Here is a 23,953-nt window from a genome sequence, read left to right as displayed (position 1 = left end):
TGTGTGTGTGTGTGTGTGTGTAGTGGCTCTACAGGACAGGACAGGTGCGTGTGTGTGTGCGTGTGTGTGTGTGTGTGTGTGTGTGTCTCAAGCGTCGCCGTTGTGGAACCTGTCCAAAGCGCCCTACTATGGCTGAACGCCAGCAATTCAAGTTCACTGCCAAGTTTGCCACAACCAACGGTTCCGGAGGCGGCAATATCTGGATCGCCACGTGGAGCATTGCCTTCCTCCCCCCCCCCCCCCCCTAACCTCTCTGACAGTACCTCCCATCTGGGAGCGGCGTGGCCAATTCTGGCAGCTGTCAATAGTAGTAGTAGTAGTGCGTGTGTGTGTGTGTGCGTGTGTGTGTGTGTGTGTGTGTGTGTGTGCTGGCGTGCATGTACTTGTACGTGCACATGTGTATGCATGTGCGTGTGCGTGCGTGTTGATGTAGTGGCGGTCAATTCTACAGCCTTGCAAGTGGTTGAATGGTGCAACCGCAGCACAAGTTACTATGGCTTTTGCTGTAGCATCGCCATGATCGCCTCCGGAGGCGATGGGCATCGAAAGGTCAAAAGGTGTCTCCATGTCGGTTACTGTGTGTGTGTTCTGATGTCTTGTGTGTTGTCCTGTCCAGAAACTGGAGTTCTGGCTAGAGTTCTTTACAGCGGTGTACAAGCCGTACTGCAACAAGTCCAACCCACCGTCGGTGGCGGCCAGTGCAGCATCTTCTCCTGCTGCTTCCAGCCGCAGCGCCACCGAAGCTTCTGCACCTGGGGACAGTGCCGAGTCTGCCGAGTCCAGTACTAAAGAAGCGGTTCCTTCGATAGATATCAGTGATATAAGTCGCTTCCAACGCATTCCTGTGAGTACTGTAAAGCATGTGATTTTCGGTGTAACTTTAATTTCGGTGGTTTCGGCAGAGAAACCAGGCACCTAAATTTAAATTACACCTAAACGGTACTAGAGTATGCACTGTATGTGAAGGGAACGCCGGTCACCTAATTCTAAATTACACCTGAAACCTGGCAGGTCCCTGGCACCGAAATTTTAATGCACCTAAAATTACATGTTTTACAGTACCGGGCGCGGCTACAGAGACTGAATAGGCGGAAAAGTTCGCGCTATGTTAAATAGGCCACACCGAGAAAATCTATTTCGGGTAACATGGCCAGAAAAACATCGGTCGGCTTCCTTTTTTTGCTGATAATTTTCATGCATGCCAGACCGGTATGCACATTATGTGTGCAGTGCACAGCCCAGATGGAAAATGTGTGGTTGATATAGCCAACATACAGACTACATAGCAAGCAACGCTCAACAGCTTGACCAGACCACCAGGAACAGTCAAACTTGTCATATACTCATAGACGCCGAGCAGAGCAGAAATGTGCCACAAGTCATGTGATGGATGTGCCACAAGTCATGTGATATGCGGCAGGTCATGTGATGGGTATGCCACAAGTCCTGTGATGGGTATGCCACAAGTCATGTGATGGATATGCCACAGGTCATGTGATGGATATGCCACAAGTCATGTGATGGATATGCCACAGGTCATGTGATGGATATGCCACAAGTCATGTGATGGATATGCCACAGGTCATGTGATAGGTATGCGGCAGGTATGGTTCTTATGTTGTTGGAAGTGCCATTGGTCGCTGCTGAGTTTACTGGCAGGTTCAAAATGAGAGGATTACGACTGTCCCAATGTGTGTTCTGGGCCAACATTCCGGGGCCAAGAAAAGCCCTGGTTTATTTGAAGCATTCCTCGTGTGTACATGCATGCATGCATGAATATGTGTGTGTGTGTGTGTGTGTGTGTGTGTGTGTATGTGTGTGTGTGTGTGTGTGTGTGTGTGTGTGTGTGTGTGTACGAGTATGTGTATGTGCTTGTGCGTGTGTGTGCGTGTGTGCGTGTGTGTGTGTGTGTGTGTGTACGTGTGTGTATATGTGCGTTGTACACGTTGTCTGTCATCAGGTCCTGTCCTTGGAGGATATGCGTGTGGACCTGAAAGACCCCAACAAGACGAACAACTACGTGCCCATGTACCTGAGCCTGTCCTATAAAGACCTAACAGATGAGAGTGAAGAAGGAGTAAGTAACTGTCGAACCGTTTACAAACCGCTTTTTCGTGATGCGATGCGCGACATGCGACGGCACCTGCGACGAGCTGCGATCGCGACGCATGATTGACGATCGGTTTGTTTTCTGCGACATCCTAACTGCAACGCACTGTGCAAAGCACAGTAACCTGCGCTACGCAACAAATATGTCTTTGTCGCAAGTGTCGCATGTCGCATAAAGTGATACAGTCATGTAGAATGGGTCTTTAGTACTCTTTACAGAGACCTAAGGCCATGGTAAAAAATAAAGTTGATTCTCAGGTCATGAGCCTGTGAAAATCGGTGCGAGCGAGCGATTTTTTATTTTAATTCCCACAATTTTTTTTATTTCCAAAGATAGGGTCACACATGTGTACGTCACAGGTTCATAATTAATTTATAATTATTTTATTATTCAGGCCAGGGAGTAGAAAAATACCGGTATTTTTCTACTCCCGGATTCATGCCTTTCGCATTGACCGTTTTCATGCACGCATATGCATGCATAGAAATTAAAAAAATCGTCGGTGCGCCACCAAAAATCGATGCGCGCGTACTTGAGAATCAAAGATATTTTTTACCATGGCCTAACAGATGATTTTTTTTAACAGGTGACTGATATAGGAAGGAATGCATCACATGCTCAACCTGTGCCCTGTTATTCATTATACTGCAGATGCACTGTACTCCCGAATAGGCCATGCTAGTATTCGTTTTTTAACTGTGGCGGGAAAGCCTGCGGGATACTTTTTTGCGCCCACTTTGTTGTATTAGTTCTGTATTGCCGTGAATGGAAAACTTAGATAATGCTGCTGTAGGTCCTTCTTGATCGCCTTGTTTCTGCCAGTCTCAACATTCCTCCTTTCCTGGAGAGTTGTAGTTAGTCTGAGGAAGACGCCGTTCTTATAGTCCTTATGCACATTACATCATCTCGTACAGATGTACGACGCATTCCCCCGGTAGGTGTGTGCATGCACGGTTGGCTGTTCATTCCCCCGGTAGGTGTGTGCATGCACGGTTGGCTGTTCATTGTGGGCTATACATGAAGATGCGCATTTGACCAATTTAGCCCAATACTTAGTGGCAGACAGTCGCTTTTCCAGCTGCTGTCGTGGACATGGAAATCCAGCCGATTGACCGGGGCCGGCGCCCTCAGCGCGTACAGAACGCTGCGTGCAGTGCCCAAAGTCATGTAGCGTTGATCCAATCGCGATGCGACCAGCGCGCTGCATGCGCATTATAATTATGATGCATGTTCCGCTTATCCACGGCTAGGCTGCATGGCCAGCGCCCTGGGGCCGCTAGATGTGCGACCGGATTTCCATGTCCAGGACAGTACATCAATTTGGATAGAACTAATGACTAGCTAGATCTTCGTCCGAAAAAAGTAGTTCATGAAATGCCTGAAGGGACCGTTTCGTAGTCCAAAATACAGAAAACACACTAGGGTCCTGTACATTCAACATCGAACTGGGTCTACGGGATGCTACGGGATTTCGTACGTGACGTCGATGTGCATAAGGGTTATTGTACCAAAGCGCAGCTAAAAAAAGCTGGCTAATATCGTAGACCATCGCTACTTGCAAAGTAGTTCAATATCAAACCTACTTGCAAAGTAGTTCAATATCAAACCTAAGGCGCATCTACAAAGCCTATAGACAGCGGCGGCACTCATTAAGTAACTAATGATAATGCTGTTCACTTCCGCAAATACTGTGCAAGTCTACAAATTTTCGGCACGTTTAAATTTCGGCCTCCCAGGGCTAAAACACGTTTCGGGTGCATTCGTATTCCAGCTTGTACTGCTGCTGCCTGTATACGCTGTCACGTTCAACCTTGCAAAACAAAATTTCAGCCGCGACAAATGTTTGGCCGACAAACACACACACACACACGCACGCACGCACACGCACACGCACACACACACGCACACACACACACACACACTCACACGCACACACAGATACACATGTGCTGGGCAAGTCTTGGAGGGGCCAACCATAACTGATTGTCAACGCATCAACAAGTAGTAGTAGGAGTAGTGCTACTACAAATATAGTACCGTTGTTTTCTGAATTGTTTTCTGCCCGTAAAAGTGGTTTAGTCAGTACGGTAGTAGTTATTAGTGTAGTTGACATGGTGTTATCACTTCTCTGGCTTGTCGCTCGTGAAAGGATGCCAGCTGTGCTTTTGCTCTGGGCAAGTCTCTCAATCCGCTGGCTCTCCTGTACAGCGTATACTCCATGATCATGATTGTCTGCCACCCAGGTATACTTTGCCTGCAAATCGTCTCCTCCGCATGGGTCGATGCGGCCCGTGCAGTCGAGTCACGGTCTCGAGATGCGCAGACATCCAGCTGTGCAATGTCTGCAAGGGTCTGCTTTGTTTTCAACCTTTTGGCTTGCCCAGCAAGTTGCAGAACAGGTTTGCTCTAGTCCAATTCTACAGCACGCTTTGGTTCCGATTTCTTGGTGTGCGGCTTATTCCACGCCGTATCGTGTCCACTACCGACTTACAAACTCCCTTGTGGAACCCAGCTCACAGAACTCCAAGGGCATAACGCAACGCTGCAATATGCTTGCAGCTTTGCGTGTGGCGCTTTGCTGGCAGGGCACGGATAACACTCGGCAAACGGAATATCCTTCACAGGTCTCTCCTCTCCCTCACCAACAACGCAAGGGAGCTTCAGCTTATACGGCTTTGCTGACCGCATTTCAGGCTCACACCGTGCTCGAATATAGACTTCAGATTTGTCATTCAGCGCCACAATATCTATCTTCTGCACATATCCACGCTTGACCAGTCTCAGTGACTTGCTGTCACAGCCATCGAGGCCCAGCACATTGGAGTTAGCTTTGGCTGGCCATCCACAGTTACCCTGTTGATGTAAAACTTGATGAGGATACCAATGGAGAAAGCAGGGCAGCTGGATCTGGCAGATTGAACAGTTTACCCAACTGCAGAACTGCCAGAAGGGAACTCAGAGAGCGGTGTCTGGGAAGGTTGAGACACACCCGTAGTCGCAGCTTCACAGCTCGAACTAGCCGCTGCAACACTGCTCAAAAAGAGTCAAGGGGAGCTGAAATCCAGCCAGTCCCTGCAGAACTCACGCTACTCGTTTGCTTTTCAACGTAACCTTAGTAGCCTGCAGATCAGCAGGAAGTACTCCAAGGGGGAGACGGAAATAGAAACACATGCACTCGCGAATGTCGAAACTCGAAAGACTCAAAACGTGCGTGTGTGTATGTGTGTGTGTGTGTGTGTGCGTGCTGGTATGCACGTGTGTATGTGTGTGTATGCATACATTATCTCTGTTTTTGTCACCATTACCGCAGGGCATTCATCTGTTCTATGCAAACGGCCATGAAGGCCAGCAGACTGGGAGCTATGTAAGTTTTGTTCTCTCTCTCTCCTCTCTCCTCTCTCCCCTCTCTCCTCTCTCCCCTCTCTCTCTCTCTCTCTCTCTCTCTCTCTCTCTCTCACCGGGTTCTTAATCCACCATACCCAGTTCGCAAGGCTGGGCGGGGTTGTGAGCAGGCTTTCATTTCATCTTTTCTTATTATTTCTGCTTTTCATCTCATAACAAAAATTCTGCGCTTTTTCTCCATCTGCGCATAAAATCTAGACTGACAACCTGCTTGTTAAATCATGCACCTGCTTTCAGGCATAAAAACCCTGTTGTAGAGGTCTCAGTCCTCATTTGTTAGACTTACCTGTCTTTATAAATGTAACTTTCTCTCTCTCTCTCTCTCTACACACACACGTGCGCGCGTGCGTACACACACACGCACGCGTACACACGCACACACACACGTGCGCGCGACACACACATACCATTAGATATGCTCTTTGTGTCAGGTCATGTTGTCAGGATGATAGAGATGTGTGTGCGTGCCTGCCTGCCTGTGTCTGTGTGTCTGTGTTTGTGTGTGCGTGTTTGTTGATGTTGGCCAGATGTTAAGAGATTTCGATTTGAAGTGGTCGGACATCCGCAAGATGAAGTGAGTAGTTGTTGACTTATTGTAATTTGTAATGCATCTGTCCTCGGTGTATGCACACGTTAAAATGGACCTGTCCTCAGTATATGCACATCGATGCTGTAATGGATCTGTTCTCGGTATATGCACACATCGATGCTGTATAGTGCGGACCTGAACACTTATCAGCGTGCAAGTGCACTGCACTCTCCCGCCATGGCCATGTGTTGTGAAGTACTGGTGTAGCATAGATACGACGGCATTCGGACCGTGCGAACGCTTACCATCCAGCCCAATCGCGTCGGCTTCAGCGAGTAGGTATTTGCCTTGTCTCGGTATTGCCTCGCAATTCTCTCCAAGAAGTTGAGCCTTTCTCTGCACTTTAAGAAACAAGGGGCTCTGTTGACGTGATGATTGTGGCAATGCCACATTCCGGGGTGAAGTCGAAGGTTACATGAACCTTGGTGAGAGGTTGGCTGCGGCTGGTTTGGGAAGGTGCTGGAACTTGTGTGCGAGAGAGAGAGTTTTAAAGTTCCTCCTTGGCTTCCACCGTCTGCGCTCGGTACAGTTCACACTCTCGTCGTTGTGCTGTGTGGATATGATCTGTGAAGGTGGCAGTAGCAGCAGTTACAGTGTCGCAGCCTCAGACACCATGCTGACAACCGTGTGCCATAGAGCCTCGCACGCTTCACGCACATCCACTCTTGGAGAGGCGATTACGATATGTGGTGAATGATTTCTTGCAGAATTCACCAAACCGGTCATATTCAACTGCTCGCGTGCCAGCATCAGTGTAGGAGGTGAGGTATTTCTTGTGAATTGAGCGCTTGCTCGCATCCTGGTAGAAGCACTGGTGAATGGTCTGCTCTATCACACAGCTGGGCAGAGTGTAGGATGCCAAATTGCTCGGCGGAGTGTTTCAGGAAGGTCGGCTGTGCAGGAGGGCGTGGGATACCAAATTGCTCGACGGAGTGTTTCAGGAAGGTCACAGCAGCCTGCACAGCTACAAACGATATTGCATTGAGAGCACACTGCTGTTCTCTGTTCCCTTGCACTCGTGGGACCAGTCTGTTCTGCTTTGGGTACAGCTACAAATTCCTGAACTCCTCCTTCATGCCAACATTGTTAACATAGCCAGCCCACCCTGGCACACCTCCTCTCCGAACACAGACATTGTTAACATAGCCAGCCCACCCTGGCACACCTCCTCTCCGAACACAGACATTGTTAACATAGCCAGCCCACCCTGGCACACCTCCTCTCCGAACACAGACATTGTTAACATAGCCAGCCCACCCTGGCACACCTCCTCTCCGAACACAGACATTGGTAACATAGCCAGCCCACCCTGGCACACCTCCTCTCCGAACACAGACATTGTTAACATAGCCAGCCCACCCTGGCACACCTCCTCTCCGAACACAGACATTGTTAACATAGCCAGCCCACCCTGGCACACCTCTCCGAACACAGACATTGTTAACATAGCCAGCCCACCCTGGCACACCTCCTCTCCGAACACAGACATTGTTAACATAGCCAGCCCACCCTGGCACACCTCCTCTCCGAACACAGACATTGGTAACATAGCCAGCCCACCCTGGCACACCTCCTCTCCGAACACAGACATTGTTAACATAGCCAGCCCACCCTGGCACACCTCCTCTCCGAACACAGACATTGGTAACATAGCCAGCCCACCCTGGCACACCTCCTCTCCGAACACAGACATTGTTAACATAGCCAGCCCACCCTGGCACACCTCCTCTCCGAACACAGACATTGTTAACATAGCCAGCCCACCCTGGCACACCTCCTCTCCGAACACAGACATTGTTAACATAGCCAGCCCACCCTGGCACACCTCCTCTCCGAACACAGACATTGGTAACATAGCCAGCCCACCCTGGCACACCTCCTCTCCGAACACAGACATTGTTAACATAGCCAGCCCACTCTGGCACACCTCCTCTCCGAACACAGACATTGGTAACATAGCCAGCCCACCCTGGCACACCTCCTCTCCGAACACAGACATTGTTAACATAGCCAGCCCACCCTGGCACACTTCTCCAAGGACAACATTGTTAACATAGCCAGCCCACCCTGGCACACTTCTTCGAGGACAACATTGTTAACATAGCCAGCTCACACTGGCACACCACCTCTCCGAACACAGAGTACTCGAAGCTATTCCGCCGTAAGTTTCTGGGGGATATTGACATGATTCCAGCAGGCCTAACACCAGAAAATCTTTCTCAGCACAGTCCAGTGCTTGAGAGTCGAGTCTGGTCTTCAAGAGATACAAGATTTTATGTTAACAATTTGAAAACACGCCACACTTTTTCAAACGCGAATCTCTCAACTTCGTGCAAACATGATTGTCATTAGGCACCTTTTACATCTGACCGCTTATTTAATTAACCCTTTGGGCTTTCACTTGCCTCGGCCAAAAATCCGGTGTTTGATGGGACCGTGGAAAATCGACCGCAACTATCATTTCTTATTCACTGATTTCAGGGAAAGACACAAACGGGACTATCATTGATATTCGTGAATACAAACCTATATATTTTCTGAAAGGTATGATACTACTGAATTCAGAAACATTCATATCAAGTCCAACAATATCTGGAAAGTTACACATTAATTTTAGGCTATTTGAAATCAAGCGTTCGGTGAAAAATGTGATCATTTTTTTTTCTCCGTCGTATGATATCAAGTCAATATTGCTGCCAATGTCATCTCCGAATGCCTCACCAATGCAGTCTTCAGCAGGACTGACGCTTCTCTCCAAGTCTTCAAAAAGGCGCAGCGCTCCCACTGTGTCCATGGCTGTCTTCTCCATGCTCACTACAGTGTTAAGGAAAGAACGCTTGGAAGTGCGTCGGGTAGATACATGCACTTCGCCGTGCTTGGTTCTCAGTTTTTGTTTGTATGTGAGCCATTTCTGGGATTTTCCCTTTAAGTGCGGCTTATATACTATACAAGACTTAACGTTAATTTCCTTTCAGGAGGTTCCGGCCCCCCACTAAGGCATGTCCTATGACTGGCCGCGAACGTTCCACCCTACAATTATAGATCACCGTGGGATGCCTCTGCTACTTTTCAAAGAACTTGCTGATGCGAGAGTCTTCCGATTGTCTGGTGGTGCCTTCATTTCATGCTCATGTGTGTGTGTGTGTCTGTGTCTGTGTCTGTGTGTGTCTGTGTCTGTGTCTGTGTTGGTGTGTGTTTGTGTTTGTGTTGTGTGTGTGTGTGTGTGTGTGTGTGTGTGTGTGTGTGTGTGTGTGTGTGTGTGTGTGTGTGTGTGTGTGTGTGTGTCTGTCTGTCTGTGTCTGTGTCCTATATATCTGTTTTCCTTGCTACACGCCACCGATGGTGATGATGATGCTGATGTTGCTGATGCTGGCGTGGATGATGTCTAGTCTTTACAAGCGAGACAACCGATGTATTCTCCTGGTGATGAAGGACGAGGGCCGCGAGTTTCAACTCTACTTCCCCAGGAATGACACCAGAAACGCGTGAGTTTCATTTCTTAGGCGCTACACATGTGGACTCTTGATGTGGTCTTGAAGTACCCTGTTTTCTGCGGTCAAAGGCAGCACACACTGTGTCACAAACATTCGGGATAAACATCACCCCTGCGTCATGCACCTAGAACATTCATTTCCCTGCGAATAGATGCAAACTGGAATGTGGCAATTTTCTCTAATTTGTGTGTGTGTGTGTGTGTGTGTGTGTACGTGTGTGTGTGTGTGTGTGTGTGTGTGTGTGTGTGTACGTGTGTGTGTGTGTGTACGTGTGTGTGCATGCGTGTGTGTGTGTGTGTGTGCGTGTGTGTGTGCGTGTGTGTGTGTGTGTACATGTGTGCGTGTGTGTGTGTGCGTGTGTGTGTGCGCGTGTGTATGTGTGTGCGCGTGTGTGTGCGCGTGTGTGCATGTGTTCTAGGCTAAAAGAGGCTATCTATGAGTACGGTGGCAGTGCTCTAGCTAAAAACATTGAGAAAGACGATCCGCTCCTTGATATTAAGGTAAGTGTGTTTTGAGTTGATAGCGACTCTTTTCGCTCCTTGTAAACTGCACATACACATGGGCACGGACAAAACAGCGCATGCAGGGGGGGGGGGGGAACTGTTAGTTGCCCACAGCACGATGTGAACAGGATTTCAAGCGAATAGTCGAGTAATGGAAGCAATGATCAAGAATGAAACATCTGGACAGAAAATGCCTGAAATCCGATGCCGGAAAACAGACCAGAATACTAAAGACCACTTGAGTCTGTCAGATTAGTTGATCTGGACTTTGGCGCCAGCGAGGAAAACTCTCCCGTGTGCAGCCAAATGCATGGATAAGGAGAAACCCCCATGATGTATGACCGCAAGCACCTGTGGTGACCTGAGACGGTTAATGTTATGTAACCCAATCATGAATCAAATCCGTTGATCCCCGAGCTGCTATGTAACCCAATCATGAATGTAATCGACATTTAAGGCATGAATATAATGTTGTAAATCTTGAGGCGATGCGATCTAAGAAGAACGACAAGGACAACGACGTATCGGTCATGGTCGTGGTCGTGGTTGCGGGTGTGGTCGTAGTTGTTGGAGATTGTGTGTATTGTGTCGTCGCGGTGGTTGATACGTTCGGATGGTGAGTCGTCGGATTGCCGTGACAAGTTCCTCCGCCGAGGGAGGGCGTGGCGCCAAGTCGAGCTGCCGACGCGCGGCGTCCAGGCGCGAGGGCCTGACGATTCCAGGCGCCGGTGGTGTTGGCGGAAGCGCCGGCGTCCGAGGCGACGGTGGTGATGGCGCTTGTCGCGCCCAGTCGGCAAATCGCTGCGGCAACCCCCATGGGGAAATATCCCACGGCTCTAACATCGCACAATGTGGGTGGGGCGGCGGTGATTGGGGCGGAGGAGGCGACGAGGGCGGCGAGCAGGGCGGTAGCGGAATCAACAGGGCGGCGGCCATTTGCTCGTCTAGAGAGAGAGACATGTTTGCTAAGTGGATGCGGAATGAAACACAACACCCAGGACGAGACCAGTACTGTGTGTGCCAGTACCGTGTGTGCCAGTACCGTGTGTTGTCAACGGCAACCAGTACCGTGTGTACCAGTACCGTGTGTACCAGTACCGTGTGTTGTCAAAGAAGTCGACTATGACTAATACTGAAAATTTCACACAAAACTTTATTCATAATTATGGTGGTAAACACGCACCTGGCAATATGGCGGTAAAAAACACGCCGGCCATTAATTAAACAACAGAAAGAAAGGAGATAAGTGGCTGTAAATACAGTCTAATGTCGAGCCAGACGCGCCTCAGCCTGGACAAGGTCGACAGGCGCGAGGTCGAAGCGACGACGGCGAACAGAGCGCGATCCACGGATGCAACGGATGGCAGATCTGGCAAGAGAAAATGCCAAGCAGCACCGCAGCCAAGCTACAACCCGGCTATACGGAGCGTTGCGTTTGGCGGCCAGGCCATGCGCCAGCCTCTTGACTACTACGGTTGCTTCAGAGCCCATCCCACCACAGGAGGAGAAGACTAACGGTGTGAAGGAGCCATGCTCAACTTCATTGACACGTTCACCGTAAGCACGCTTCTTCTCTCCTTCGAACCTTCGGTAGAGGGAGGGGAGAGACTTGGACCGATAGCTTGACGCGTGGGGATAAAACACCCTTGTATCAAAGAATGCGTTGCGGCTATCGGTCCAGAATCCCTTCACCCGCAGGTCGGCACGGGCATCAGGATCAGTGTTGGCTGACCGATGGTGAAAGGTTTCACCAGTTAGGGGCTGCAATGGTGGCTCCACCTCCACATCGACGACCACTACTGGTCTTGCTACTGCTACAACTCTCACTCTTATCTTACTCAATTACCAGGTACACTAGGAGGGCTTTTAGAATGGTTCTATTATGACAAGCAAGTCACCGGAGAGATCAAGACTGGGACAAGAACAAGGACTGGAAAATAGCACCAAGAGATCTGAGAGCGAGAACAAGAGATCCAGACTAGTAGAGATCGATCGGCCCGCGCAAGCGCAGCCTTCAGGGTATATCTAAAACTATGGAGGGAAAAGGGGGTGCATGCAGTAAGTGGGAATAGGGTGAGCGGGAAAAATGATGCATGCATTAAGCGAGACAGGGTGAGCGGGGAAAGGGGTGCATACATTAAGCGAGACAGGGTGAGCGGGAAAAGGGGTGCATGCAGTTAGCGAGGCAGGGTGAGCGGGAAATGGGGTGCATGCTTTGTCTTTAGTCACTTTCTTATGTTGGCTCATTATAAACTTATGATTAATTTCGATGCATACATGGCACTGTGACGCCGAGACCCATGTACTTTTTGTCTTTCAACATGATTTGTATGTTTGTGTTCTCTTTAAAAACAAAAAAGGGGGAGTGTGTGCGTACACCACACAGCTGCACGCACACACCACACAGCTCCACTCACACACCACACCGCTCCATTCACACACCGCATAGCTCCACGCACAACATACTAACACCGGAAAATTTATCCATGTGTCCTCTCCCGGGTCTATGGCTACCCTAATAAATAAAATTATAAATAAATAAATACCCGGGCACGAGTGATAGGGAGATACATGTTCACGGCATAGTGAAAGGAGGCTCAATTGACGGTATCCCACGGAGATTTGAAAAAATAAATAAAAAGCTGGTCGATGCGGGTGGGATTCGGCGAACTGACTGAAGAAGCCAGCATACATTGTACAGTGTACAGTAAAACCTGTATCTAAAGACCACCGTGACTAGCGACCAGCCTGGTACTACAGTAAAACCTGTAACTAAAGACCACCGTGACTAGCGACCAGCCTGGTACTACAGTAAAACCTGTAACTAAAGACCACCGTGACTAGCGACCAGCCTGGTACTACAGTAAAACCTGTAACTAAAGACCACCGTGACTAGCGACCAGCCTGGTACTACAGTAAAACCTGTAACTAAAGACCACCGTGACTAGCAACCAGCCTGGTACTACAGTAAAACCTGTAACTAAAGACCACCGTGACTAGCAACCAGCCTGGTACTACAGTAAAACCTGTAACTAAAGACCACCGTGACTAGCGACCAGCCTGGTACTACAGTAAAACCTGTAACTAAAGACCACCGTGACTAGCAACCAGCCTGGTACTACAGTAAAACCTGTATCTAAAGACCACCGTGACTAGCAACCAGCCTGGTACTACAGTAAAACCTGTAACTAAAGACCACCGTGACTAGCAACCAGCCTGGTACTACAGTAAAACCTGTATCTAAAGACCACCGTGACTAGCAACCAGCCTGGTACTACAGTAAAACCTGTAACTAAAGACCACCGTGACTAGCGACCAGCCTGGTACTACAGTAAAACCTGTAACTAAAGACCACCGTGACTAGCGACCAGCCTGGTACTACAGTAAAACCTGTAACTAAAGACCACCGTGACTAGCGACCAGCCTGGTACTACAGTAAAACCTGTAACTAAAGACCACCGTGACTAGCGACCAGCCTGGTACTACAGTAAAACCTGTAACTAAAGACCACCGTGACTAGCGACCAGCCTGGTACTACAGTAAAACCTGTAACTAAAGACCACCGTGACTAGCAACCAGCCTGGTACTACAGTAAAACCTGTAACTAAAGACCACCGTGACTAGCGACCAGCCTGGTACTAAAGACCCCTTCGCCAGGCACGGACGGTCTCACATTCATTATGGTTGTGCGGTGCAAACCTCTAACTAAGGACCACCTGCCACTAAAGACCGCTTTCTCTGATCCCAAGGGGAGGCCGTTAGTCACAGGTTTTACTGTATTTGCAACAGGAGAATAGTTGCACAAGATATTATTTTACCAGTACAGTATGCCTATCGCCGTAGAAGTTTCTTCTACGTGAAAAACACAATACCGGCGTCAGGCCATCACGAAGTAGTGGAACTCTGCATCAATTTTGAAAGCATTAAGGGGCTGTCCGGGGTTACCGGTTGTTTTTTCGCTGTGAAAAAAACAAACAAAAAAACAATCGGTAACATTTCTGCCCCCACCCACCCACCCTTTCTGAAGGGTAAAACGAAATTTCAACTAAATATTGATGTCGTATTTGGCATCCAGCAGTACCTGCGCATTCTCCTTGCATGGTGCGCTGCATTCAATAATTATTTTCAAAACGAAACTCCTGAAACCCACCCACCCCCCAAAAGAGAACTTTTTGTTTTGAAAAAAGTGAACCCTGGGTAACCTCGGACGGTGCCTTTAATAGGGTGTTTGAAATGCTACGTTACGTCCAGACAAGTGTTATGAGAACGACGTTTGCGTTCACTTGGATCCGAAATGTTTAAAGCAGTTTCCATCACAGTTGGTTGTTTGTTGTTTGTGCGTGTGTGCGCGTTCATGTTTGTGTGCGTGTGCGTGTGTGTGTGTGTGTGTGTGTGTGTGTGTGTGTGTGTGTGTGTGTGTGTGTGCGTGTGCATGCGTGAGTGAGTGAGTATGTGTGTGTGTGTGTGTGTGTATGTGTGTGTGTGTGTGTGTGCATGTATGTGCGTACGTGTGTGTGCGTACGTGCGTGCTTGTATGCATGTATATACGTGCCTTGCGTTCAGTTTGAGTACGATCGAGACCCGAGGACTGGGCAGAGGATGCCGCTGGGCAGTGGTACATATGGGACTGTGTACAAGGGCAAATACACGGAGAAGGGCGTGACCAGACCACTCGCCATCAAGGTCGTACCCCAGGCAGTAGACGACGAGTAAGTTGTGTGTGCATGGATACTACATGCACACACGCGCGCACGCGCGCACACACACACACATATGTACGCATACACACATGCACACACACACATGCACACACACACACACACACACACACACACACACACACACACACACACGTGCGCACGCTCTCTCTCTCTCTCTCTCTCACACACGTACGCACGCACACACACACACACACGAGTCATGGCAGTCTGTGTGTGACCGTACTCAGGTTTTGGCTGGCCTGTCTGTATCTGGTATTTTGTGGAGCAGTTGTCTGTGTCGCACACATGTGACCCAGTGAAGGATACATGTACCATGAACGCCACCACGTAGCGTAATGTGATATGCCAACAAGAGTACTGTATGCAGGTGCACAAGAACATGCAACTTGTGTGACACGTTGACTTGAATGTGCAGCTGCATGCATTTGCACTCGCACTCTTAAACTCTCTATTGCCGTGAGTTTGTCTTGTGCAGTTGGTGATGCATTCACTGTATTTGCCAGGAGCAGTAATTGGCAGTGGTAACTTATTACCCGGATTGCAACATACAAGTGCAATGGCATGTGGGGACACTTGGGCAAGAATCGTAGATTCCCTGCTTGACTGTACCAACCGAAATAACCTCCGGCCCTCTTGTGGGTGGGTGTGAGAAAGTGCCGGAGGTTCAACCCAGTGTCGGAAGCCTCCGTGAAACTCCAGGGGCTACTATTTCTGAATGGACTGTAGCAAATTCAGGGATCCACCTGAATGCATTATTTTGCTGTTTAATTCTTGCTCACCCCATGGTCCAGGCAAGTGGAGCCGCTGCATGATGAAATTCGTTTGCACTCTCATTTCCGGCATAAGCACATCGTGCGCTACATTGGCTCTAAGAGTGATGCACGAAACAACCTGCTCATCTTGATGGAACTGGTTGTAGGCGGTAAGTGCAGTGTGCTCTTGCACGCTCGGCTTTATGGCCTCTTATCTCCTTTAGACCAATGCATATGGCCGATTGGTTTGAAGGCCTGCCTGCGAATCATGAGGTCCCGAGTTCGAGACCCGCGCTGGTAGCAGGGAGCGTGTAAAGACTTTTTACGTGTGTAAAGACTTTTATGCGTGGCGAACTGCGCCGACACCCACGGTCAACTGGGCACTCACAGCTCGGAGTGAGGGTAACAAGGATGCAGTTTACAGGGTTATGGGCCGTTACACGCCCGATTGGTTGAGAGACTCACCTACTCTCCCCTGACTCACTTGTGAGGTCTGCATTTGCCACTAAGGTGTACAAGGCATAGGCGTAGTGGTGGCCTGCGGAAGCGAAGGCTAGTTTGTGTGTTTCTGAACATTCAAGCGATGCCAACGCGAATCCCGCAAATTATCATTATTATTATTATCTCCTTTAGGGTGCATGCAGTATGAGGTCATCTGTAATGGTGATGATGTCATATGTAGTGGTGATGTCATCTGTTATGTGATGATGTCATATGTAGTGGTGATGATGTCATCTGCAGTGGTGATGGTGTCGTATGTTGTTGTTGTGATGTCATATGTAGTGGTGATGATGTCATATGTAGTGGTGAGGTCACTGAAGCCGCAGTGAAGCGCCGGTGTCATCTGCGATTCTGCAGCTGTGATGATGTCATCTGTGGTGATGATGATGTCGTCTGTAGTGGTAGTGGGTCATTGGTGATGTCATTGGGCAAGATACTGCCAAAAGTCTGCCATTATCAGTGCCATACATGCATGTGGGAATGCTAGGTTGTCGTCGACAGCTTCTGTTGATGCATGTGAATGTGAGGTGTTATGTGCATTGAGCGCATACACACGGCGCATACACACAGCGCATACACACACTGGCATGTCCATGTGCTGAAGAGCTCTGGTTTGGCATTGTATGGTGTTGTTAGCTTGCTTACACGTCCTTGTCATTCTTACACACGTATGCACGCACACACACAAACACGCACATGCACGCACACACATCCGCACACGCACACACATCCGCACACGCGCACACGCGCGCACACACACACACACACATTATATGGATATATTCTGTAAAAAATGTCCCTCACAAAACCGTTTTTCTTGATGTGTTTGCCTTTGCTCCAACCGGTCTTCTTGCACAGGGAGCTTAGGTTCACTGGTGCGGACGCATGGTAAAATTGAAGACATGACTCTAGCTGCCGACTACATATATCAAATTCTTGACGGACTGCAATACCTGGTAAGTCTGCAATGTATTGCACCTCTTCTTCTTGTTGTTGTCGTCGGTGGCATTCTTCTTACTAATATCTTGGAATTCCAGTCCAGACGTAGGGTCCATCATTGGCGTTTAACCTCCTCCTTCTCCTCCTTCTCCTTCTCCTCCTCCTCCTCCTCCTTCTCCTCCTTCTCCTTCTCCTCCTCCTCCTCCTCCTCCTCCTCCTTATTCCCTCACCAACGGCTGGTATTAAACTGTGTTGATCCATAAAAGTTAAAAACCAGAGCTGAATTTCAAATTTCAGTATTCTCCTGTCTCCTCTGCCTTTATTTCAGCGCATTTCTCCTTGTCTGTTGTACATGCGAATTCATACACTCAATTTCATACGGCTATTTTGTGTTTCGTTTATTTTGTACATGGACATACATACACTCTCGCTTGCTTTCGTTATAAAACGCCGGGTTCGCCCCTTGTAAATTGTTCTGACGATGGGTGACTGGCCCGAAACGTCATAATTTTTTGACATCACTAATAAAAGAATTTTTCATCCAGCGCATGCGCCAAGAATGAATAGCAACTGAAGGAGAGCGGTTGTCAGTTGACAACCCCCCCTTTTATTTACAATGCAGTTGCGTAATGTCCACCACTTTCTGAGTTTATTTAAGGTAGGGGTGAAACGAGTATATCGAATACTCAAGCGCTCGCTCGAAAATTTGCAACGAGCGAGTACTCTTTTCGCAAAATACTCGAAGAATCCTATGTACAGTGTACTGTATGCATGTACATCAAGCATTTCTGTTACTCTGACTGGGACTGATAGCGCAGGCAAGCACGATAATTGCTTGTCCCTACTTACCAGCAAAAGACAGTAGTCCAGACTATTTCCTGCACCATGCTGCATGCAAGACTGCATGTGTATCGGGTTTACTACGTTCGGTGGTGCGAGAGTGTGTGCAGTGCATTGTTTTATGTTGTCACTTAAATACTCGTACTCGCTCGAATACTCGCTCGTTTTTTCAAAGAGTACTCGAGTCCCCAATTTTGGCACTCGTTTCACCCCTAATTGAAGGGAATGAAGAAAATACCGGTCTGGAACTCGTCTGTGTCTTTTTCATTTCATTGTAACTGGGGCATTTCCCCTGTGTCTACTGCGTTACACTGTAGCTGGGAAATGCATTCACGCATGTCCGCGCATCCGTCTGTCTCTCTGTCTTCCTCCACACTCTAATACTGTATGTATGTATGTATGCATTCATGTATGTCCGTGCATCCGTCTGTCTCTCTGTCTTCCTCCACACTCTAATACTGTATGTGTCCGTGCATCCGTCTGTCTCTCTGTCTTCCTTCACACTCTAATACTGTATGTGTCCGTGCATCCGTCTGTCTCTCTGTCTTCCTGCACAGCATAGCCACAAGGTTGTTCACAGAGACATCAAAGGTTTGTGCTAATTTCTCTGTTTCGTTTGCCCAATGTCCAGACACGTGCGTGCTTGGCATCACCTTGTCCTACACAGCAATACTGTCACTCTGTGTGTGTGTCTGTGTGTGTGTCTGTGTGTGTGTGTCTGTGTGTGTGTGTCTGTGTGTGTGTGTCTGTGTGTGTGTGTCTGTGTGTGTGTGTGTGTGTCTGTGTGTGTGTCTGTCTGTGTGTGTGTGTGTCTGTCTGTCTGTCTGTGTGTGTCTGTGTCTGTGTGTGTCTGTGTCTGTGTCGTATCTGTGTCTGTGTCTGTCCTTTTGCTTGAATGTGTGCACAAGGCTGCACCTTTCATGTTTGAAATGACTAGTGTGAGTGGGTGTGTATCGTTTGTGTTTCAGGTGACAATGTCCTGGTCAATGGCTTAACAGGTGTATTGAAGATATCTGATTTTGGTACTACTAAGCGCCTGTCGCAGGTCAACCCCATGATGTCATCCTTCAAGGGTGAGTGTGTGTGTATGCGCACGCGAGTGAGTAGAAGTGAGTATGTGTCTGTATGCATGTGTGTGCGTGTGTGTGCGTGTGTGTGCGTGCCGGCGTGCGTGTGTTGGACAGAACCCTCCTGCCAATTCCAGTGCACTGTCCAATACCCATCTTTGGCATTGTATATGAATTCTCCATCTACCGTAGCAAAGGAAACACTGTCGCCGCTGTGTGCGTGTTTGTGTGTGTGTGCGTGTGTGCGTGCGTGTGTGCGTGCGTGAGTGCGTGCGTGTGTGTCTGTAGGGACTATGCAATTTATGGCCCCAGAGGTGATCGACAGTGGCCAGCGTGGGTATGGACCCAAGGTAGGTGCTACACAGAACACTACAGCCACCGCTACTCACGCACATTTGACCCCCCCCCCCACACACACCTGTCTGCGTCACTTGTTTTTCCACTGAGCCATGCAAAGAGGTTTCTAGATGCACACGGCTTGCCAATGACCATTTAGGCTTTAGCATCGACCCCCTTATCAGTGTATTCCGTCCAATCATTTCCCAAGCATCCAATTGCTCCATGTTTGCAATATCCCTCTTCAGTCGTTTACTGATGTACTCCCCCGCACTGTTTGGTAATTGCATAGTGATGGGAATACTTTCCTCCTTAGCTACGCAACATCCGATTTGAATGCTAGTACACGACAAATTTTCGGCCCATTCAAATTTCGGCCTGCCAGGGCTAAAACCCATTTCGGCCGCATCAAATTTTCGGCCTGTACTCCTGCCGCCTGTATACACTGTCACACTGAATCTTGCAAAACAAAATTTTGGCCACAACAAATTTTCGGCCAAGCATGTCCCAGCCGAAAATAGCCGAAAATGAATACAGTCAACTTCGCGTATAACGACACTCGGCGGGGCATCAGAAAAGTGTCGTTATTCACAAAGTGTCGTTATACCCAAAGTCTCATTATATGTATTACAGTTGGATGGGACTTTGCTCTGGGCATGGAAATTATGTCGTTATTCGCGAATTGTCGTTATATCCGCAGTCGTTATTAGCGAAGTTGACTGTATGTGCCGAATATGAGTTGACTTAGGGGCGCATTGTCGATAATTTTCACGGAACGAAAAAAAAGTTTAGTTATGACCCTCCCCCACCCACCCACCCACCCCCTTCAATGAAAATATATTGACTTGACAGCTAGAATGGAATGATGTTTCAGCTATCAATAGTTTTCAAAACGAAACTCTCCCCAACCCACCCACCCATAAACGAAACTTTTTTCTCTTCGTGAAAAAGATTGATAATTACGGACGGCCCCTTACAGTACCCGGTACAGTGCAGCGCCACTCCACAGTTTTGCTGGCCTACTCGTGTGATATGTGTAATATTGTGTAGTATTGTGTATACCGCTGTACGTGATGACTGTACTGTTGTGCATGTTAAAATCCGGTGGAATGATCGCTGGGCCGGCGCTCTTATAGTGCGGGGCACACACTCCAGTTCATGTACACACTGCACACATGGACCAGCAGTGCCCGACACGCATAGAGTCCTGTGAATGCGTGTGTACACACTGCAAACATGGACCAGCAGTGTCCGACACGCATAGAGTCCTGTGAATGTGTGTGTGTGTACACACTGCAAAAATGGACCAGTAGTGCGCGACACGCAAAGAGTCATGTGAATGTGTGTCGTATGCGTACGCCCGACTGCAAAGGCCAGCGCCTCGCGGCCGCTTAATTTTATTTCTCACCGGATTTCGATGTCCACAACCGTAGCCAGTGCAATATGTGCGCACAGTTCGCTTAGCTGCCTTGCTGCTCAATTGCCACTTTTTCGTTTCAGGTACAGTGAAACCTGTGACTAACAACCACCCCTTGGGGCCAGCGAAAGTGGTCTTTAGTGGCAGGTGGTCCTTAGTTAGAGGTTTGCACTGCACAACTATATTATGAATGTGAGACTGTCCGTGCCTGGCGAAGTGGTCTGTTAGTACCAGGCTGGTTGCTAGTTACGGTGGTCTTTAGTTACAGGTTTTACTGTAGTACCAGGCTGGTTGCTAGTCACGGTGGTCTTTAGTTACAGGTTTTACTGTAGTACCAGGCTGGTTGCTAGTCACGGTGGTCTTTAGTTACAGGTTTTACTGTAGTACCAGGCTGGTTGCTAGTCACGGTGGTCTTTAGTTACAGGTTTTACTGTAGTACCAGGCTGGTTGCTAGTCACGGTGGTCTTTAGTTACAGGTTTTACTGTAGTACCAGGCTGGTTGCTAGTCACGGTGGTCTTTAGTTACAGGTTTTACTGTAGTACCAGGCTGGTCGCTAGTCACGGTGGTCTTTAGTTGCAGGTTTTACTGTAAGTGTATTGTGGCCAGGTCTGGTGGTCTGGTTGTGAGAATTCTCCGTGTGTGCTCTCTTGTGCTGTTCTCTGTTGCATGCAGGCCGATGTCTGGTCTTTTGGATGTACGATTGTGGAGATTCTCAGTGGTCAGCCGCCGTTCATAGATGTGAGTTGACACTACTTCACTACTACGTTCTCAGGCTAGCGCTGTCGCCACACTCCATTAGCACACACACGCACACACACATGCACACGCACACATGCACGCGCGCGCGCGCGCGCACACACACACACACACACACACACACACACACACACACATGCGAGACTAGCCGGAACCGGCGAGAACAGATACAAATATGCGGGAACTTGTCCCGTTCTCTAGCCGTTGGACGGACGCACACGCACGCACGCACGCGCGCACACACACGCACTCACCTGTCCTGTCCTGTAGAGTCACTGCCGCAAAAGGGTCACGTGATCCCATCACTGGGAAACTTGAGAAGAGAGAGAGAGAGGACACGACGCTCGATGACGCTCCAGGTGCACGGGTAGTCGCATCCGCTTGCCGCATATGCACACGTGCTGGAAGGCTGAGCGCTCCTCTGCTGTTGGTCTATGAGCCACCCTTGAACAGCGATGCCTTCCCCGTCCCCGGACACCGCGAAAGCAGCGACCACACCTGTCACAATGCGCGGCACAACATCCCTCCGCCGGTGCCGACGCTCCGGTAGTTCCAGGTGGCACTGCGGCATCCACCGTTGAGGCACACACATGCCGGACCAAGCCACCGCGGCTTCTCAGCCACCGCCCACACCGCCCGCACTGACTGGCGCCCCGCTGCTCCTCCAGACACTTATGCCGAGCCATGTCTCCTTTCCGTGCAAAATCCCGTCCGCATACCGTACATACGCACACACACACACACACACACACACACACACACACACACGCTACTGGATCACGTTTCAGAACCGGATGGTGACGATGCATCGCGCTTGGCCTAAAGGGAAATTTACGAATTTAATGTTATAATTTATAGTATCTAAATGTTAGAGCAGCTTTACAAAACCTACCGTTTAATACTGGATCATCTTGTGACAGCTTCCTTGCAACACCTATGACTTGACCCCACTTCGTCTTGACGTCGGGAAATCGTTCACACCGGAGTTGGGACACAACTCGTTGAAATCCAGGCCTATCTGCTGCTGGGAGCAGGACAGAGCTGATGGACGTCAGCAGCGGCTGTAGAACAACCATAAATGAGTCTTCTTTCTCCGCAGCCAGGCGGGACAGCAGCTTTGCAACGCAAGCTTCTTGCTTCCTGTGGGTCCATAGGGGCTGGGATTCGGAACGCTCTGTAGAAACCATTGAACAAGTACTGCACTCTATCAACCTACAAGTAGTTCTTCCAATTCATGATGCTTCGCAAACTTTTTATGCAGTACGCGCACCATCGCTCCCCACCATCGCCGGATCAACACCTGCATGCCTGCGGGCACCTGGTGGTCCCACGCGACGGCCTCCTGCCATAGCTCCTTGAGGAACAGCTTCCCCTGCAGGACGTACGGCGACACGAACCTGAGAGGGTTGTACAGGCTGGCCACGCAGTGCAGCAGCTGGCGCTTCGTCGCCGGGTCGTCACCGTCTGGAGGCACCGGAATGCGCAGCGAATCCTCTTCGCCATTCCAGCAGAGACCGAGCACCTTGCCGCTTGACTGTACCTGGTCATCTCCAAGCGGAACATTACACTTTCACTTCCGCAGATCCATGCCCGCTGTCTCCAGGCACGCGGTGCCGATCTTCTTGAACTGGCGTGCCGCGTCATCCGTTGGCACGCTGGCGATGCAGTCATCGACGTACAGACTGTCGCGCAACCGGCGCAAGACGTCTGCCTCGGTCGGCGTGGCATGCTCTAGCGCGGACCCCAGGTGCGTTCGCAGCCTGCTGTCAGCAGAAACAGTGAATAATTCACACCAAACGGCACCCTGGTCAGTTGCCAGACCTGCATCTTGCCTGACGCCTCGCTCCACAGGAATCGGAGATAGCGCCGGTCGGCCTCCTTCATACCAATCATGAAGAAGGCCTTCCTGATGTCAGCTTGCACGGCGACCGGCTGCACACCAGATCAGAAGCCGGTTGAAAGTTTTTAGACAAATTGAAAAATATAATAGCATAGAAAATTAGAATTCCAACCATACCTGTGGCCCAAGCCAACACAGACTGAGCGTTTGCGCGAAGAGAACGTACGTCAGCTGAGGTTTCCTTAGGATCAGGAGGTGACTCTTGACCCGGATCTGGATCGCGATCAGCAGCACTCTCTGCCTCCATCACGATCATCAAATGCAACTTGGAAAAGTAGTTCGTTCTTCTTCTTCTTTTCGAGCTACGATTTCCCACGATCGTGCACGAGTCTGTTCCCCACGGAGTGCACACTCCCATGAGTACGCAGAGTAGTTGTTCATTTCTAGGCGCAGCGACTGCGTTGCCTGGGGCCTAATCCCACCAATACCATCAGACAACAATTCACTTAAGTCCACAAACTCACCAGTGAGTATCCTGTCGAGTACTCGGCGGGGCAGGGAGGATGTCGGCAGGGCTGCCTGCACCGCGGTGGACGCCGGTTGTGCCGAGCATGGCGCTGCCGCCGTGGGCGCTGCTGGTTGTTGAGCCGCGAGGGTGGCTGGCAGGGTCTCCGATACGACATTG

General features: G+C 49.5%; 1 protein-coding gene across 2 annotated transcripts in view; it reads left to right on the top strand.

Annotated features, from left to right (window-relative positions):
- LOC135810348 (mitogen-activated protein kinase kinase kinase 15-like) overlaps nucleotides 1-23,953 on the top strand; it is a 64,240-nt gene that overhangs the window by 17,458 nt on the left and 22,829 nt on the right. For both annotated transcript variants that reach the window (XM_065323849.1, XM_065323841.1), the window contains exons 10-22: nucleotides 617-844; nucleotides 1,961-2,077; nucleotides 5,421-5,474; nucleotides 6,040-6,086; nucleotides 9,491-9,586; nucleotides 10,014-10,095; nucleotides 14,662-14,807; nucleotides 15,611-15,741; nucleotides 16,931-17,028; nucleotides 18,409-18,442; nucleotides 18,820-18,924; nucleotides 19,207-19,268; nucleotides 21,345-21,410. In XM_065323849.1, coding sequence (XP_065179921.1) covers nucleotides 617-844; nucleotides 1,961-2,077; nucleotides 5,421-5,474; nucleotides 6,040-6,086; nucleotides 9,491-9,586; nucleotides 10,014-10,095; nucleotides 14,662-14,807; nucleotides 15,611-15,741; nucleotides 16,931-17,028; nucleotides 18,409-18,442; nucleotides 18,820-18,924; nucleotides 19,207-19,268; nucleotides 21,345-21,410 — 1,266 coding nt within the window. The remainder of the gene's footprint in view (nucleotides 1-616; nucleotides 845-1,960; nucleotides 2,078-5,420; nucleotides 5,475-6,039; nucleotides 6,087-9,490; nucleotides 9,587-10,013; nucleotides 10,096-14,661; nucleotides 14,808-15,610; nucleotides 15,742-16,930; nucleotides 17,029-18,408; nucleotides 18,443-18,819; nucleotides 18,925-19,206; nucleotides 19,269-21,344; nucleotides 21,411-23,953) is intronic.

Source organism: Sycon ciliatum, chromosome 1, assembly GCF_964019385.1.
Source record: "Sycon ciliatum chromosome 1, ocSycCili1.1, whole genome shotgun sequence".
Classification (NCBI taxonomy): domain Eukaryota; kingdom Metazoa; phylum Porifera; class Calcarea; order Leucosolenida; family Sycettidae; genus Sycon; species Sycon ciliatum.
Note: the sequence above shows the minus strand (reverse complement) of the source record. Positions and strands in the feature narration are given on the sequence as shown.